At 39.9% G+C, this 18,194-nt stretch overlaps 1 protein-coding gene across 1 annotated transcript in view; it reads left to right on the forward strand.

The window, feature by feature from the left end:
• GAD2 (glutamate decarboxylase 2) overlaps window positions 1–18,194 on the forward strand; it is a gene marked incomplete at both ends in the record, with an annotated part of 67,850 nt that overhangs the window by 12,763 nt on the left and 36,893 nt on the right. Inside the window, one exon of the mRNA XM_081299766.1 lies at window positions 9,965–10,044. Within this exon, the coding sequence (XP_081155892.1) occupies window positions 9,965–10,044 (80 nt within the window). The remainder of the gene's footprint in view (window positions 1–9,964; window positions 10,045–18,194) is intronic.

An 18,194-nucleotide genomic window follows, 5' to 3' on the forward strand; every position in this document is an offset into this window, starting at 1 on the left:
CCTGGATGCTGGCCAAGCAGAGGCCAAGAACTCTGGTCTTCCTTGTGGAATGCTGTGGCATTGAACTTCACAGTCTTTCCATGGCCTTCAAAGAGTTCATGCCATTCTTCCTACATCCACTTTGGCAACGAAAAACGTGACCCAATCTGATCACATAACTAAAGGGCTTTAGCCTGCCTGTCAACCATCCAAACCCATCCTTCCCTCCTCACACCTCTCTCCGCCTCCCTCTTTCTCTTTCTTCCTCCTCTTTCTCTTCCTCTATTTCTCTCTCCCTCTCTCTCTCACATGCTAGGGTCAAGCAGAAAGCAAGTTGCCAGCCACACTATAGCTGTTCCCCAACCCTCCTGCCACACAGACCCTGCAGTCAACCAGAGCTTCATTCCTTGACAGGTGTCAGATAAGCATTAGCTGCCAAGCAATTCATCACACTGTTCCTTAATGACCTCTGCCTTAAAGTACTGCAACAACTGCCTCAAAAAAGACCCAAAAGCCCTCTAATAGCTGGGGAAATTGGAGAGAGGGAGGACAGAGAGAAGTCTGTAAGAAGACTAAGGGCTTCTGCAAGGAGATGTTGGTGGGAAGAAGCTAGGAGCCATAACAGGTCGCAGGTATACTACAGGCTGTTTCTTCTTTCTATTTCAAGTGGGGGATGTGTCTGTGTGTTCATATCGGGGAAACAAAAGGAAAGTACAGACTGATAGCCAATGGATACAATTCACTACCATCTCAGTAGCCATGGAATTAATGATTGTTTAATTAATTCCATGATTAATACCTTATATCTGATTACTATTTCACAGTCTCCAAATACTTCCAATATTATAAACTTGTTTGATTCTCCTAACCTTGTGGGGCAGGTATTGTTACGAGCATTTTTAAATTGAAGAAGCTGAAGTTAGCCGGGTGGGTAGATCCAGAATTAAATGGGATTTCTCAATTCCCAGACTGTTGAAGCCCTTGCCCCGACTACTGCTGTAAAAACTAAACTCAAAGATCAGAGTTTTATATACAACAGTCTCATCAATTGACCTTGATCCCTAATCAAATTTCCTCCATGATCTTTTTTCTTAATGTGAAGGTATTATTTTTATTCCCTCTCCCTACCAAAAGAAATCATCCTCTTTATCTCCTAGGTCTGGACTGTGGGGGGAGGGGCACTTTCAGAGCTCATCTGAAGTGCTTCCATGTCACCTTGAAGGCTAACCCATACGTTCTGGACAAATGAGTGCTTACCAGTGTGTCCTTTCCTTAAAGTGCTAGGTTCGGAAGTCACACGATTGCAATCTCTAGTTCCTTTGGGCTCTGTATCTCAGGTTTTTGTGTTCAATTAATTATTCAGCGTAGCTCTTTCTGGCTTCAGGCCAAAGGCACATATTCCTTTGGTCTTTTTCAATTTTACAATAATTTTATTTCCACCTGTCCCAGAAATAGCTCTCTATAGGCTAACAATAGAATATTACCAAATCTTTTCTCAAATGCCTTTTTTTTTTTTTAGACTACATGATGTCAGTCCTTGTGTGGTGGGGGAGATCCTTTCTCATAGGGAGAAGGGTACCGGAAGGGGAAGGGCTGCTACGTTAATCCAGTGAGGACATGGGGGGGGGGGCCAGTGGATGAGGAAGGGTTGCTGTAGGTATCTTTCTTCCTGTTCTTTGAGAGGCTTCCAGAACCCAGGACTTTTGGAAAATCAAGGAGAGCCATAGAAAACATGTCCTTGCCTCAGTGCCAGAGACATAAAAAACTCTACATCAATATTAGGTACCTTTAAAAAATGACCTTGTTTTCTAGATCGAAGTAACTAAGCCTCGGAGATGGGGAATGCTTTGCTCCAGGTTTCACAGTCAGTCCATGGCAGAATCAGACCTACAGCCTCAACTTCCCACTCATCCAACCCAACTACCGGGCTGGAGGACCAAATGCCTCCTATAGCTGGCTGCTCTAAATTCACTTGTAGCATCTTGTCCCAAATTCTATTATCTCCATGTTGGTTATTCTAGTGCTAATATAATTTCTTGATCTATTGAAGCAGATCAAGTAACTGATCTTTTTTTTTTTTTATTCTGAGCACTGAATTTATAACTTGGCATGCCTAGAACCATAGAGATGGAAATGATGTTGACACACTCTGTAGTCTACTGCACCCAACCAGAAGCTTCAGGAAGGGAAGAGTCATCTCTTTTCTAAGTGACACTTTACTCTGTCTCAGTCATACATCAGGGTAGGTAACCAATTTTCTGGCCACCAATTTTGAAAAAAACTTCACCTAACTGATAAGGAGGGCAAAGTGTTACATTTTTCTATTTGTTAAGATCCACTGTTTTCTTATAAAACTTGAATAGAACTAACTTAAATAATATAGCCAATAAGACTATTAGGAGAAGTAAACAAATCACTAAGTTGAAATAAGAGCTCATATTTAGCCCAAGACTGAGAAGTCCTAAGAGTACTTTCCTCCAAATTACAGAACCACAAAATCTCCCAACAAAAACTGAAAGAGGTCTTAAAGATCATTTGATCCCACCCTCATCCTTTTCTGGAATTTCCCTGATTCTTCAACGATAGAAAGGCTTGGCAAAAATTAAACTGAGGAATCCTAAGTCTTTTCTTGAAAGTAGGTTTAGAGGGAAGTTAAGTTCCCAGCTCAATAGTTCACATCTGTAGCTTTGAATCCTTTGAAAGCCTAAACCATGAGCTTAATTTCACATTCCTCTATTTGCTAGTGTGACATAATCTCTTCCAGAGATAGCTTTCATGAAACAGTATATTATCATCTAGGGAAAATGTTCTTCATAATCATAACAGACAATGGGATTTCTTAGGCAAATCACCATAACTAACTCACTCCGGTCTTCACACACCAAACATAGCTCATGTCTGCATCTTGCAGAACTGATCATCAGTATCTTACCCTTGTCCCTCCTGGCCTTGGGCCTCTTCCATGGAGAATTCTCACAGGTGCTTCAGAAAGATGGTTTTCACATATGCTGAGGGGGTTTCAATTCCAAGGGTAGATCTCAAAAGCAACAACAAAATACAAAAACATAAAAATTTTTTTAAAAAAAGTGACCCAGGAAGCTTTGAAAAAACCAACTCACACAAAAAATGTAATTCTCTCCATTAGGCAAAAACTTAGCCTGACAGAATGGACGACAAGTGAAAATGTGAGCTAAGTTCAACACACCTGCTCTGCTTGGCACACCTACTCCCTTTTCATTTCAGAATGCCCATTGCTCCCATGCTCCATCCAGTCCCATCAAACCACACTCTCAGAAAAGAACCTGAAAGCCATGCAGAGGTGTAAATGATTAGGAACCAAGTATTGCCTCTCCTGGTGGCGTCTCCATTACAATGGATGACAAAGGATTGTGCAGTGAGACATTTTCCTGGTTCCTTTCTTCACCCATTCAGTGCTGCTCTGACTCGCACTGTGGAGACACCAATGAACAGCACAGATCCAGTGCCTGGTCTCGGGGAACATGTGTTGTCCTGGGGAAAAGAGGAAAGAGAGAGGGTCTAGAGGGGCAGTCACCTTTCTCAGTGCCCCCAAGGTCACACCAGGTGACTGATTGACTCCTCCTTGCTCCAAGGTCAAGTTAAAAGTGACAGACTTGTATTTCTTTAGATCAGTAGATTAAAGTCCATGAGCTTTGGAGTTGACCAGAAATGGTGACAAGCCCTTTTCTGCCACCTCCCAGGGCATGAATGTGGAATACTGATTTCATTTTCTCCATTTTTTTTTTTTTTTTTTGGTACTGGGGATTAAACTTGAACTCAGGGGCACTCAACCACTGAACCACATCCCCAGCCCAACTTTTCTTTGTATTTTTACAGTCTCTACAGGCTCTCACTGAATTGCTTAGCACCTCATTGTTGCTGAGTCTGGCTTTGAATTCGTATCCTCCTTTGTCAGCCTCCCGAACTGTTGGGATTACAGGCATGCACCACCATGCCTGGCAATTTCCTCCTTGTTTGTAAGGTGGGAGTGATGATTCCTAGCTACATAGTTTTGGGGAGGATGAAGTGCAACGATACATATATGCACAGTGCCCAGCATCGTGAGCACTCCATAGAAAGTAGCCAACATTGTTATTATAACCAGCCACCCACTGGTGTCCCACAAGAAGAAAGAACTGAGCCCATCCAGGTACCAAACTGGAGGCAACAGAGAAAGCAGTGATTCAGGGACATGTCAGATTATTTCCTTAAATTATGTCCCCAAATACCAGAGCAATACTCAAGATTGAGATAGTTAGATTCTCTATTGTTACTTGTAGAATTTTGAGATTCCCTATGTACTCTATATGACATATATGTGTGTATATATATTATTTTTTATTTGTTCTAATTAGTTATACATGACAGTAGAATGCATTTTGACATATTGTGCACAAATGGAGCACAACTTTCTCTGGCTGAATATGGTGCAGAGTCACACCAATAGTGTAATCATATATGTATATCATACATGTGTATAGAGGGTAATGATGTCTCTCATTCTACTGTCCTTCCCATCCCCACAGCCCCTCCCTTTACTCCCCCTGCACAATATATTTTAAGAAATAAAGTGAATTGTTTATTTTAAGAAATAAAATCAATTTTGTTTGAAGGTTTCAAAATTCCATTCAGGCTAACTAGTAAAACCTGAGGATTTTGTCACATCAAGTAGAGGATATGTGACTAAAAAGGGATGGATACACCCTTGGGATCACCCATTGAGTGCTGGATGATCCATAGGCACCTCACGTATGATATCTACATTTCCCATAACAATTCTGCTCGAGAGAAGAAATCGTTATTGTTGCTCAGCAAACAGTAGCTCAGAATCAGAAATTAATTTGTCTAAATAGAACCAGATGACAAAATCAGATCACTTTGCCTCATGTTACCTCTTTCCATCACATAGTTTCATTCACTCCTCTCAGAATCCCCAAATCAAGGAAATGAATTGTTCATTGAGTGCCTCAAATGCCAGAATGCAGGCTCAGTACTAATGTTTGCATTTACAACCATATATCATCCTTACATCTATTTCCTGTTAAAGAGATTTCCAAACCAGTGTGAAGAGTACACATTCTTTCTTTCTTTTAATACATATTTTAATACATCTCACAATTGACTGCAATTGCCTGACCTTAAATGAATAATTAGAATTGGGTATAAATAGTAAGGGAGCAGCTTCACAGAAATGCCTTCTGAGTCACATAGACTTTCCAAACATATAGCTGAGTGATCTCCTCCTCTACAATAATGATAATTAGAAATCAATAAGGTGGTCTCAAGGAGTCCAGGATTCTTTGTTCATCAGATGTCTTGGAAATCAGAATCTCTTTTAGGCCAGTTGATGATCAGGTGTAAGAGATGAAGATTCCATTTCCCTCCAATCTTAGGAGGTCTAGGAGGCAAACCAATGGGTATGTGGGAGGGGCGTGAATAGGGAGGAGGTCAAGGGGAATTCTCTTGGTACTGCAGTCACTGAGCTGGTAAGGCACTCCAAGGCTTGGGGAAGGGTCAGAGAAGCAGATCAGCTCATTCATAGGTTGAGCTTCGAGATCTAGTGTTGGGGATCTCCAATGTGTAATGATCTCACTCACCTCTGCTCATTGTTCCTCCACACTCCAGGGGAGGAGTACTGTACAAAAGGATCAAGTCCAAGGACAATGGATAGAGCAAAGGTAGAACACTTGATGGAATACTATAAGAGTTAAGAGCTGATTCCCAGACTAGTGGGTCCTTTCTCGAACATTATTTGAAGTCTCTGGGATGACTCTTACTTCACCCCACACAGCTGGTCTAGGTAGAAAGATCCATAGCTGCCTGCTGCTTAGGAAGGATCCCATCTTAAGTCTTCTTGGGTGAGTACCAAGAGAGAGTTTTCCAGAAAATTGAATAGCAAGTACAAAGGCAAGAACAAGTGATACAAGCTCATAGAAGACCAGGATGGCCAGAACCACCAGGTAGAGAGAGCAAATGGAGAGGCGGTGCTTAAAAAGGGGGTTAGGTGGATACTGAATATTGTCTTAATTGTCTTCATGTACTCCCAGCCTAGCAGAAGCTGTACCTGAAGCTTTGTGATCTGCTAGGCAGAGAAACCTGAGTCTCAGTTAAATACTTGGATGACTAATAATGGCTTGAAAGCATTAATGAAGTTTTTCATCTTCTCATCTGAACTCTAATGGAGGAAGAGAAACTGACATGCAAAGATTCTGAGCTGGTTTGTCTCAGAGCTTTCTATTATTCAGCTTACTCTCCCATCATTCCCAAAGGATGTCCCCATTGAGAGTAAAGGAGCTCATGTTGCACCTACTGGTCATAGGGCTGAATGGAATGGTTGAGCTGGGCCCCTCCTCCAGCCCAATGCACTCTTGTTCTCTTTCATTCTCTCCCCCCCCCCCGCCCCCGCCAACACACACTGGTACTAAAGATGGAACCCAGGGTACTTTACCACTGAGCTATATCCCCAGCCCTATTTATTTATTTATTTATTTATTTTATTTTGAGACAGGGGCTTGTTAAATTACTGAGGCTATTCTCAAACTTCTGATCCTCCTGCCTCAGCCTTCCGAGTTGCTGGGATTATAGGTGTGCACCACTGCATCCAGCTATAAGAGTCTTGATTGTTAATTACGGACAAATTTGGATTCTTGCATCTTCCCAGTTTTGTTCAGATGCAACTCAGAGCAATGTATTCCCCAGCCCCACACTGGCACAGCCTTTCAGATTTGAAAGTCACCTATACCACGTCCCTAATGCCCTCTGCTCTTGATGAAGTATCCTCCCAGTTCTCTTTAGACACCTGTTTCCCAGGCTCCTCAGCCTTTTGGTAGTTGGTTTTTGGATGCTTTTCTCCTCTAGTTCATCTGCAAATGGTTCCATTAAACTCGGTGCCAAGGATTTAAAGATTCCCTGTGTGTCGTCTCACCAGCACGGAGAGACATGCCATTTAAGCTGTCTTCACCGTTTCTTCTTCATTAAGTAGTATCTCCCCAACCCAGTTAAACTCCCTCCTCTCCCTGGGACACCATTTAGCTATTTCTCTACTCCCTTTTCCGGAAAATATAAACAGACTCAATGTTTGGTACCTAATTTTTCTTTTTCATGCTTCATTTCACCTTTGTTCCCCATCTTTAAGTGCTCTATTTGGGCATGTGCTTTTCTGTAAATCGGTGGCATTTGGTACAGTGATCAATTATGCTGGCTAATTGCTCCTCATTTAAGAATCCCTATTCTTTCTCACTAAAGACCAGAAAGGAATTCGTCCTCTCATTGACCAGGTGCACCAAATCTCTTACTTAGCCCCACTGTGACATTTTGCAGTTTAGTGCTCAAGCGCTCATTTAGAGAGGGGTATAATTTGAGGAGCTTGAGTTTGCTCAGGGGGGCAGCTGGCTCCTCTGTTCTGGACCCTTCTGTTTTCCTCTGCACTCCTTCTCTTTGGGGCCAACCAACCTCTGCTAAATACAAAAGAGAAAGCATTGTTTTTTTTTGGTGGGGGAGTCATTCATCTTTACAAACTCTGCTCCAAGTAAGCTTTTCTCTTTCTCCTATTTCCTAGGTACCTTTGTAACAATCACTCTGAGGTTGTAAAATGAGTCTAATGACCCTTTCTCATTATTTCTAGCTACACTGGGCTTTTAAAACTCTTCCCTTCAGACTGTCTCCTTTATGGGTTGATGTTATTTGCTGCTGTTGTAAATGGGATTCCTTCTGGCTTATTGAAATACCCCCTAAAAATAAGTGTGTTAAGAACTCTTGTGCTGCATATTTAAGAATTCCAATGAGTCAAAAGTGGGCATTTGAAGAAGAGAACAAATATACACTCTTCGGGACCATCACTTAAAATTCCAGTCATCAGCCCTTTGGAGATGTAAATTGCGGAAGCAGCTCTCTTCTCTCCTTTGGACAGCTTAATGATCTGTAGTTAATGGTAAGAGGCTGATGGGCAGATGCAGTCCAGCTGGGCTTAGGTTAGCCTTTCCAGCTATCCAAATGGCACAGTGATTACAGCCATTGAGACACGAAATCCTAATCCAGAGTCAGCAACCCAAAGTGCAAAGATTGGGCGGTTGGGTGTCAGGGTGGCCTGTTCTCCACACAAACAAGTTATCCTGCTCCAGTAACTTATGTCACCTTCCTGAGTCTGCCCCAGACTAGTAGTTGCCTGAACAAAGAGCCCCTCTGGGAACTCGGAAATGAAGAGTGCTGGATTTAGGACTAACTTCTCCTCTTACCTGAGTGCACAAAGTTTTACTGAACTTGGGGAAAAACTGAGTGTGATCTCTTGGTAGCCAGAAAAGGCTGAGGGCTACGCAATACATAATAACGCCTAGAGACAGCTGGTATATAGTTATGCCTTTTATGTAAAATTGGCTTGGCGTTTATGTGTCCTGGGGTATCAGATCCAGTTACAATTGCCAGCATCTTTTCATCTTTCCCTAAAATAAATAAATAAATGAATAAAAAGCGGATTCAACAACAACAAACAATACCATTGAAAAGTGAACAAAGGAGCCAGCCGGGCATGGTGGCACATGCCTGTAATCCCAATGGCTCCGGAGGCTGAGGCAGGAGGATGGGGAATTCAAAGCTAACCTCAGCAAAAGAGAGGCACTAAACAACTCAGTGAGACCTTGTCTCTAAAGAAAATACAAAATAGGGCTGGGGGTGTGGCTCAGTGGTCAAGGACCCCTGAGTTTAATCTCCAGTACCAAAAAAAAAAAAGTGGGCAGAGAATTTGAGGACTTGAATAGACATTTCTCCAAAGGAAATGTACAGACAGCCAATAGGCGTATGAAAAGATGTTCAACATCCCTCATTAAGAAAAATGCAAATCAAAGTCACAATGAGTGACTGCCTCACATTTTGTAGGATAATTATTATCAAAAAAATAGAAAATCACCAGACACAGTGGCATATTCCTATAGTTCGGCTACTCTGGAGTCTGACGCAGAGTCCAAGGAGTTTGAGATCAACCTGTGCAACACAGCAAGACCCTGCCTCAATAAAATAAAACAAAAAGACATTACAAATGTTGGTGAGGATGTGGGAATATGGGAGCCTTTGTGTGTTGCTGGTAGAAATGTAAAAGGGTGTAGTAGTTGTGAAATGTAGCATCGTAGTTCTTCAAAAAATTAAAAACAGAATGGTCCAGCAGTTCTACTTCTGGGTATCCACTCAAAACAATTGAAAGTAGAGTCTCAAAGAAATATTTGTGTGCCCATGTTTCTAACAGCATTATTCAAAAAAGCCAGAATGTGAAAGTAACCCAACTGCCTAGAAATGGAAGAATGTTTAAATAAATAAAATATGGTTTATACACACGTGTAATATTATTCAGTCTTAAAAAAAAAGGACATTCTGGCACATGCTACTGCACTGATGGACCTTTACAACATTATGCAAGGTGAAATAAACCCATCAAAAAAATTCAAATATTGATTGATTTGACTTATGTCAGGTATCTAGAGTAGTCAAATTCACACAGACAGAATATAGAATGATGGCTGCCAGGGCTTGGGATGAGAGAAAGAGAAATGGTTGTTTGGTGACACAGTTTTAGTTTTCCAAGATGGAAAGAGTTCTGGGGATGGATGGTGGTACTGGTTGTACAACAATCTGAAAAGACTTAAGGCCACTGGAATGGCATAACTAAAAAGTGGCAAAGATGAATCATACGCCATTATATATGATGTATCAAGGTGCATTCTACTGTATGTAGAACTAATTAAAACAAATTTAAATTTTTTAAAAAAATGGCTAAGACGGTATTTAAGTTATATATATTTAAGTTTTGCATATTTCACCACCATATTTTAAAAGGGGGCAAGTGAAGGATGCCACCTTTTTTTTAGCAGCTCATTTTGGAGAAATGAAAGGACACCAAGAAAAAGATTTTAAAAACCAGCAGTGGGAATGGATCTTGGCCTTGTATGAAACTAATTACAAATATACTTTTTTTTTACAGAGTCATTTTTCTCTCAAGAAGGGAGCCGCAGCCTTAGGAATTGGAACAGACAGTGTGATTCTGATTAAATGTGATGAGAGGTGAGCATGAATCTGCAACCCTTGTAGGTTGGCAATTTGCAAATCCACACAAATACCCCTTGGTGTGCACACGGGTGATGACTACCAGGCAGGAAACCTGCTGTCACCCAGCCACTGACCTTCACTGTTTCTTTTCACATGGGCTCCTGCTTGGAGTCCACAGATGCTGTGCCTCTCTACCACGAAATCTCTCACAGCTCTTGACTCAATCAGAAACTTTGGTAAATCAATCAAAATATTCTTTACCAAGATGGTGCAGAAGGACATTTATCACCTGGGTGCTTTAGTGACAACTGGTAATTGGAACACTGATGTATAAGGGATCATCACTTGAGGCACTGTGGGGGACAGTTTAGTGAGCAGGACGTTTAGTGAGCAGGAAGTAAATAATGTTAGTTGTTGCTGACTCAGCAACTTTATGCTGGGATCAAAGAGCTCTCTTGCAGGAAAATCCCTGTCTTAATTGTCACCCAAATTCCAGAGGTACATGGGGATTAGGTGTGGTGCTTTGCAGGATAGCTTTAAAGGCATTTTCAGAATATCTGTGTAAAATATTACCTGTCAATAAGCCTGAGAAACCGACAAAAAATAGGTTCAGTTTCTAAAGGATTCAGTAAGAACTTTGACTAATGAAAAGAAAGCTACTCAATTAACCATTTATTTATTCATATATACGTATCAGAAAGCTGTGTACAAATTTCCCAGCGTGACACCAGGTTCTAGAAAAGCACAAGGCACATCTCAGTTCCCTGACAGGATGTCATCTAAGTGGGGAGATGTCAGTAGCATCAGAAGGTGATAATTGTATGGTTCAGTCTTGTGACACAGAGTACATAGTCGCATGTCGGGAAGACATCGAAAGCTTCATGCAGCACGGGGGACTTGCTGAATTTTTCAAATTAGCAATGAGTTGAATGGGTAGTAGGAAAGGCAGAAGCAATCACAAAAGGTTGAGTAGCAGAGGCAAACCTTCAGAAGAAATAGGAATAAGCACCTGGGGGGCTCAAGGAGGAGGCCTGACCAGAGGCAGGTGGAAGAGAACAATCATGGCAGATGCAGTTTACCACGTGGGACTTTAAAAGCTCTAAAAACCCAGCAGATTAGTCACTACATCTACCTTTTGGTGGTGAGATTAAAGAGGATTAGCACTTTCTTGCTTACACCTTTATGTATTGGCTGATTTTGTTTGATCAATAGCTCTGAACACATTGTTTTTACAATCAGGTAAAACCAAAAAAGATGTATTTTTCCTTTAGGGGAGGAGGAGCTAAATTTATCATTTGATCTTTATAGACCTGGAAGCAAGGTTGAAAGCATTTTTATCCAAGTAGAATATGAATGAAGCCCCCCTTCAGGAAGCAAGGAAGGGGAAGGGTCTCTGATCATTAGACCCGTAAAAGACATAAACAATAAGAGAGGCATGAAGTTATAAAGGATTGGTATGAAGCAAACACATCTTGAAGAAATAATTCCTATCTTTTGTTTTGTTTGTGATACTAGGAATTGAACCCAGGAGTGCTCTACCACTGAGCTACATCCCTACCCTCTTTTTAAAAATTTGTTTGTTTCTTATTTTTATTTTGAGACAGGTTCTCACCAGGTTGCTAAGGCGCATCTTGAACTTACAATCCTCCTGCCTTACCCTCTTAAAAAAATTGAAAATAATAGGAAAAAAATAGTTTTGCCACCCCAAGATCATTACTAATACCATTATGGCATCTAAACCTTTGAATCTCCTTTTTCAAACTTACAAGTCCATTCTTCTTTTCTTTTTATATATTTGTGATCATGTTTCTTTTTTCTAACTATACAGGATAACATAAATATTTTCCCACCTCATTACAAACACAAACACACTTAACTATATCATGTCAGAAGGTAATCGGAGTGTTGTACAGAGTTGGGTCCTGGAGCTGGACGGTTTGATTTCAAGTCTCAACTACAGCAGTAGCTTGGGCAAGTGCCTCTACGTGCGTCAGTTTCTTTATCTGAACAAAGGAAAAAGGTCATGGCATCTGCTTCATAGGATTGTTATAATGACAAACATAAAATGCAGAAAGAATGGGGTAAGCGCAAAATATCAATCTGCTACTGTGTATGTTCTTATTTCTGAAATTACTATTATAAATAACCTTTCTATCCATCAGTGAGAATCCTTTGTTCCAAGATTTCTCTATTTGGACTATTTCTTCATTATAAATACTAGCTTAAATTATATGGATGCTTTTAAGGAAAGGGATTTATAATACCAATTGCCTTTCAAAAGCCTTCACCCATTTATCCCCCTAACAGTATTGTACCTGAGTAGGTTGGGGGGGAAATGAGAGCTGAGTTAATATCTACATTCACTCTTTAATTCTACATTGTTAATTCACATGCTTTGTTTTGTATGAGGTTAAGACAAAGATCCTGAGTGTGTGTGGTTGGCAGTGAAGAAGGCCTTGGACAGGCATTTGTAGTCACCACTCCAGTCAGAATCAGTTAAAACACCGGGCAGCCATTTTGTTTTTGTTTCCCTGGGGGACAGACATGCAGTTTGGATGGCTCAAGCTGTCAAGCTGTCCCCCTGTGCTTCTTTTCCCTCAGGTGCCTTAGAAAGTTCTTCTAGGTTCTCTTCAAACACAAACCTGGACTTGCTATCTGGGGCTTTCATTTCTTGTATTCACTCTTTCCGACTCTGCATGTTAGTCTGACAGTGGGGAGACGGGTATTATCTTGTTATTCCATAAGGTTCACAACTGAAGGGAAATAGTCTGTGCCTTTCTAGTGGCAAACACAAAGCCACACATGATGGAAGATACCAGAAGAAATCTCCCTTCGTTAGCAGTCACAGGGGCTTACTTCAGTGACTCTTTTCTTCAAAGAGAAACACAGTTGTCAGTTAAAATGAAAAAAGAAAAATGTATATTAAATCCTCGTTTGTTTGGCCTAGGTTCTTTCAGAGCTGAAAATCAAAAAGCACTTTAATTTTATTATATACATACATATATATATATATATATATTTTTTTTTTTTTCAATAAGTAGAATAAGATATGGTAAAACAAGACTTCTGTTCAACATGACTTACATTTCAATGTGAAGTACTGTTTTCTAAAAATGACCTATTAAATTTAAAAGGGGGAAATGTGTAAAGTAAATCCTGGATTTCATAAATCCTGATCTAGGAGTTTTCTTTCCCTGTTAGCAAAAATATTGAATATTCACAGTGACAGGATTAATAAATTTTTACTCTAATGTCATTGGGTCCAATACTTGTAAAATTTTAATTAGTAGAATCCAAATCAATGATGTACTGATAGAGAAGAAGAGTGAATTAATGTTTAGAGGAAAGAAAACTGAGTGATATTTTGAGAACTGGATTAGACCACTGAGGAAAAAGATGTTTCCCAAAGATTCACTCAGAGAAGAAGAAAGGAACTATCTATCATATGGATGATAATTTGAAAGAATATGAAATTCCTGTATGATAGCAGCAGGGTTCCTTTGGCTCTAGGCAGTGTCCTTGGATGGAGCCCAGACAGACAAGATGGACATAGTCACAGACACAATGAAACTTAGTCTACTGTGAAACAAGCAATAACACTTGAGGAAAATAATCATTATGGAAGGAGAAGTTACTGATATTCATTAATTCTACATCTAGAGGATCATGAGAGTTAGCCAGATGAAGAGGAAAGGAAAGAATGTTCCAGGAAGAGTCACAGCACATTGTAAACCGAGAGAAGGGGTGGAGTGGTGGAATGGGGGTTGGGGGGAAGCAAGCATATTTGGCTTGTTCAAAGAACAGGAACAAGTGCTGGAAAGGTGTGGTCAGGATGTCCTTGTCATGAAAGGCCTTCTGAGCCATAGCGAGCTGTTTAACTTTTGGTTAGAAGACATGGGACATCTCTTAAGGGTTTTCAGCAGGAGGGCAACATTGAAGTTTCTTGTTAGAGCATTTTTAAATGCAGAGTGGCATGTGGGTTAGAGACTGCCAGTCGGTGGCTGTTGTAGAGATAAGAATGGAAGGTGGTGGATGGTGGGCTGACTGGGCGTAGAACAGAGGAGATGGGGTGCTGGGTAGCGGGAAGTGTTGACTGAGTGGTGCACAGGTTGAGCGAGGAGTCAAGGGTGAATGCCAGGCTTCTGGCTTGGCAGCTAAGTCCATGCAGGGCTGTTCTCTAAGTCACCCTGGCCTGCGTGGCATATTCAGATGTGCAAGATATTGAGTTTGAAGAGCTTATTAGATATTCAAGCAAGAGGGGGAAATAGGCACTTGGAAATATGAGCCTAGTGCTCAGGAGATAAATGGAAGAACTCCATGTTTCAGGGACAGGTAGAGTAAGAAGAAACAGCCAGAGTTGTCAGAGAAGATTCAGGAACCAGGTCCACAAGGGTTATGAGAATATTTCTTTAGGAAATGAGAATATTTCTGTGGTGAATTTTCAGATGTTACCACTAGGTGAAATGAGAGCCACCAACTGTCCACTGCCTTTCCTTATAAGGAGGAGTCTGGTGAAGTGGGCAAGAGTCATTTCAACAGAAGGATGAAGGCAGTTTGCAGTGGGTTGATGGGTGAGAGGTAGATGAGGAAAGAGGGAGAAAACACAGGATAGGTTCCCTGGAAATTGAGCTGTGAAGGGGAGGATAGGGCAGAAGCTGGAGGGGAGCATTCAATCTAGGTTTTGCTGATTCTTGGTTGTCCATTTTCATGGATAGCACAGGTAGTAAAAAGGAATGTTCAATCCAAAAGGGTTTTGGGTTTTATTGTGGTCTTGTTTATTTGTTTTCATTTAATAAATAGGTAAGTATTTATTGAACATTTACTATATGTACAGTGATAGGCCCCATGGAAAATACAAACATTAAAGAAACTCAATCTTTTTTTTTCTTAAAGATGTTGTAAATATGATTTAGAAATGATATGTAACAATAAAAAGACAATTCAGCTGATAAATTGGTGAATAGTAGACCATAATATCAATAATGATTTATTTTTACAATTTTCATATTTTAATTATATAGATTTATGGGGTATGGTGTTATATTTTGATACGTGTATATAGTGTATCAATGGTTTTCTTGTCTTAAGCGGAAGGTTAAGGTCTTTGTCACTGTAAGGTGAAGGACATGCTAGAGAGGAAATATAAATTATGTGAAAAATGGGGGTGAAGTAGACAGGTATCTTATTGAGTAATTTATCCTTTTAAAAAATATTGATGTGTATTTGTATGTGTTTATGGAGGAATAGATAATAATTGAATGGGAGAAATTAGAAATTAGATGTAGTGTTCTATAGCACAGTGGAGTTCCTTATTCTTTTTTTTTAACTTTCACAATTTTTTAATATTTATTTTTTGTAGTTGTAGTTGGACACAATAACTTTATTTTATTTATTTATATGTGGTGCTGAGGATCAAACCCAGGGCCTCGCACGTGTGATGTGAGAGCTCTACTGCTGAGCCATAACCCCAACCCCGAATTCCTTATTTTTTGGCTAAAATTGTGTAGGATCTTCATCTAAGGAGCTTATTCTGAAATTATCTCACATTATAAAACTGGAAGGGAAACAGTATGAGGAGGACAGGCCCTGCCTTAGACTGCAAAAACATTCGCTAACAGATTTCTAACCAGATCCCCCTTAGAGTTGGAAAGGTTCTTAGATGTTAACTCATCTGACCTTTTTTTTTTATTTTGAATTTTTCAAATAATTTCAAACATAAAAATTGCAATAGTAACAAGAATTCCTATATTCCCTATACCCCAGATTCACCAACTTTAAACATTCAGACACATTTACTTTTTCCCTCTCTTCTTTGCCATGTGTCTGTGATTCAATATTCCATATTGAATATAATAAATATTACATTATAATTACATTATACATATATACATACCTATATTTTTCTGAACCATCTGAGAATTCCTTGCAGGCATCATGTCCCATTACCCCTTAACACGTTAATATGTATTTACTAGAACAAGGATGTTCACTTACACAATCACAGGCAATTAGCAGAATCAGGAAATTTGACACCAACACTGCTAACATTAAATCTACATACCTTATTCAAATTTCATCAATTGTTCCAATAACATTCTTCAGAGCATTTTTGTTGTTGTTGTTATTTTTTTCCACACATGTCCTTCAGTTGTCTCCTTAGTTTCCTTTAGTCTGGAGCATTTCCTCACCTTCCTTTGACATTGATATTTTTGGAGAGCGTAGACCATTTATGTTGTGGTTAGTTTGGATTGGCTGATACTTCCTCATGGCTAGACTCCCATGATGCACCTGGGCAGGACTTTCAGAGAGCTGATGCCTGTCTTTCTCCTTCCTGTGCATCTCCTCGGGAGATTTGTCCCTTTATCAGTAACCTTCGCTTTGACTGTTTGGTTAAGATGCTGCCTGCCAGGTTTCCCCACTATAAAATGTCTATTATTTCCTCTACAGCTAAGAAGTGTCTTGTAGCAGAGTCCTTGGGACTGTAAATATCCTGTTCTCCTGAAACATTCACCCATAGTTTAGCATCTATTCATGATTCTTGTCTGAATTATAGTTATGATGATTGCAAAATAGTGATTTTCTAACTCCATCATTTCTTCCTATTTATTAGTTCCTGCATTCCACTGTGGGGAAGGCCTATCCCTTTTTTCATGTATGTGGGCTTGTTCTTTCTCATTTATTATCAATGTGGACTCACAGGGGACTCGTGGGTACTTTTAGAATTCATACTCTCTTACACTCTCTCTTGCTCTCTGCTCTCTCTTCCATTTCTCCATCTCTTTCTCCTCCCTTCAGGATTCCCTTTACATTCTCTGATGTGCTAATAATTTGCTGGAACCTTACAGAAAACAAATCTGACAAAAACATATGCTATCTGGTTGGCATAGGACTAGAAGAGTCATTGGCTATCCTATCTCCTACTATAAAAATTCTGTTGTTTTAATGAATGCTTTTACACCACAAATTAACTACTTGTGTTTTGTGTACATTTTAGTCTTTTTTAAAAGAAAATCACTAGCTTTATAAATCACAATTCGATTACATTTCTCTGTATTTGATAATTATCACATTTTATCATATAATTGATTTAGACTATTCAAAATATAAATAGTCTACAGTGGCCCGTGCCTGAAGGTAGTTAAGGATGCTCATTCACTCTTTCAGGTCCCTGGGGAGCTGTGGAGAGCCCTGCAATAGAATAGGCTTTGAAGAGACACCAAATCAATTATTATCAAACAGTGTGGCAGGGAGCTCTCTGAGTGTCAGATTTCCTAAGAGTTTAGATGCAGAGAACTTGGGCACTAGTGGTGTGTGTGCTTCATTAAACCTCTGTGAGAACAGATTTAAAATAACAATAGCTGGTACTCATAGTGTTTTTCATATGCAAGGCACAGTCCAAGGCACTTTATACAAATGAAGTAATGCATTTCATTGGAGACACAACAGAGTTATTCCCTTACATTTATTTATCTGGTGCTAACATAGTTTATGAAGGGTTTCCATATACGCAACAAATATAAGCAGTATGGCAAGTTTTCCTTTCTCCATTTGACTCAACACCTCACAGGTGCCATGTCCAAGATCATAATGCTTGTTCACTGGGAGGACTGAGACTCAGAAGAGAACTAGCATTTGCCAGCTAAACATGCCTCCCCTCTTTACAATTTTAAAAATTGTGGCAAAATACACATAGCAAAGAATTTACCATTTTAACTATCTATAAGTGCACATTTCAGGGGTGCTAAGTACTCTCACATAGTTGTACAACCATCACCATGACGGTTTAATCACTCTTTAATCTTTTAATCTTGCAAAACTGAAACTCTCTGCCCATTAAATAATAACTCCCATCACTCCCTCTTCCCAGCCCCTGGCAACCGCCATTATGCTTTCTGTCTTGATGGATTTGGCTACTCTAGTATCTCACTCATATAATCAAAATATTTGGCTTTTTGTGACTGGTGTGTTACACTTAGCATAATAGTTTATCATACTGTAATATGTCAGAATTTCTTCCTTTTTAAAACTGAAGAATATTCCCTTGTATATGTTCATACCACATTTGTTGATTCATCCATCCATCCATGAACATTTTGGCTGTTGTGAAGAATGCTGCTAAGAACATGGGTGTACAATTACCTCTTCAAGACTCAACTTCACTTATT

This window comes from Spermophilus citellus, assembly GCF_964194105.1.
Source record: "Spermophilus citellus genome assembly, chromosome: 6".
Lineage (NCBI taxonomy): Eukaryota > Metazoa > Chordata > Mammalia > Rodentia > Sciuridae > Spermophilus > Spermophilus citellus.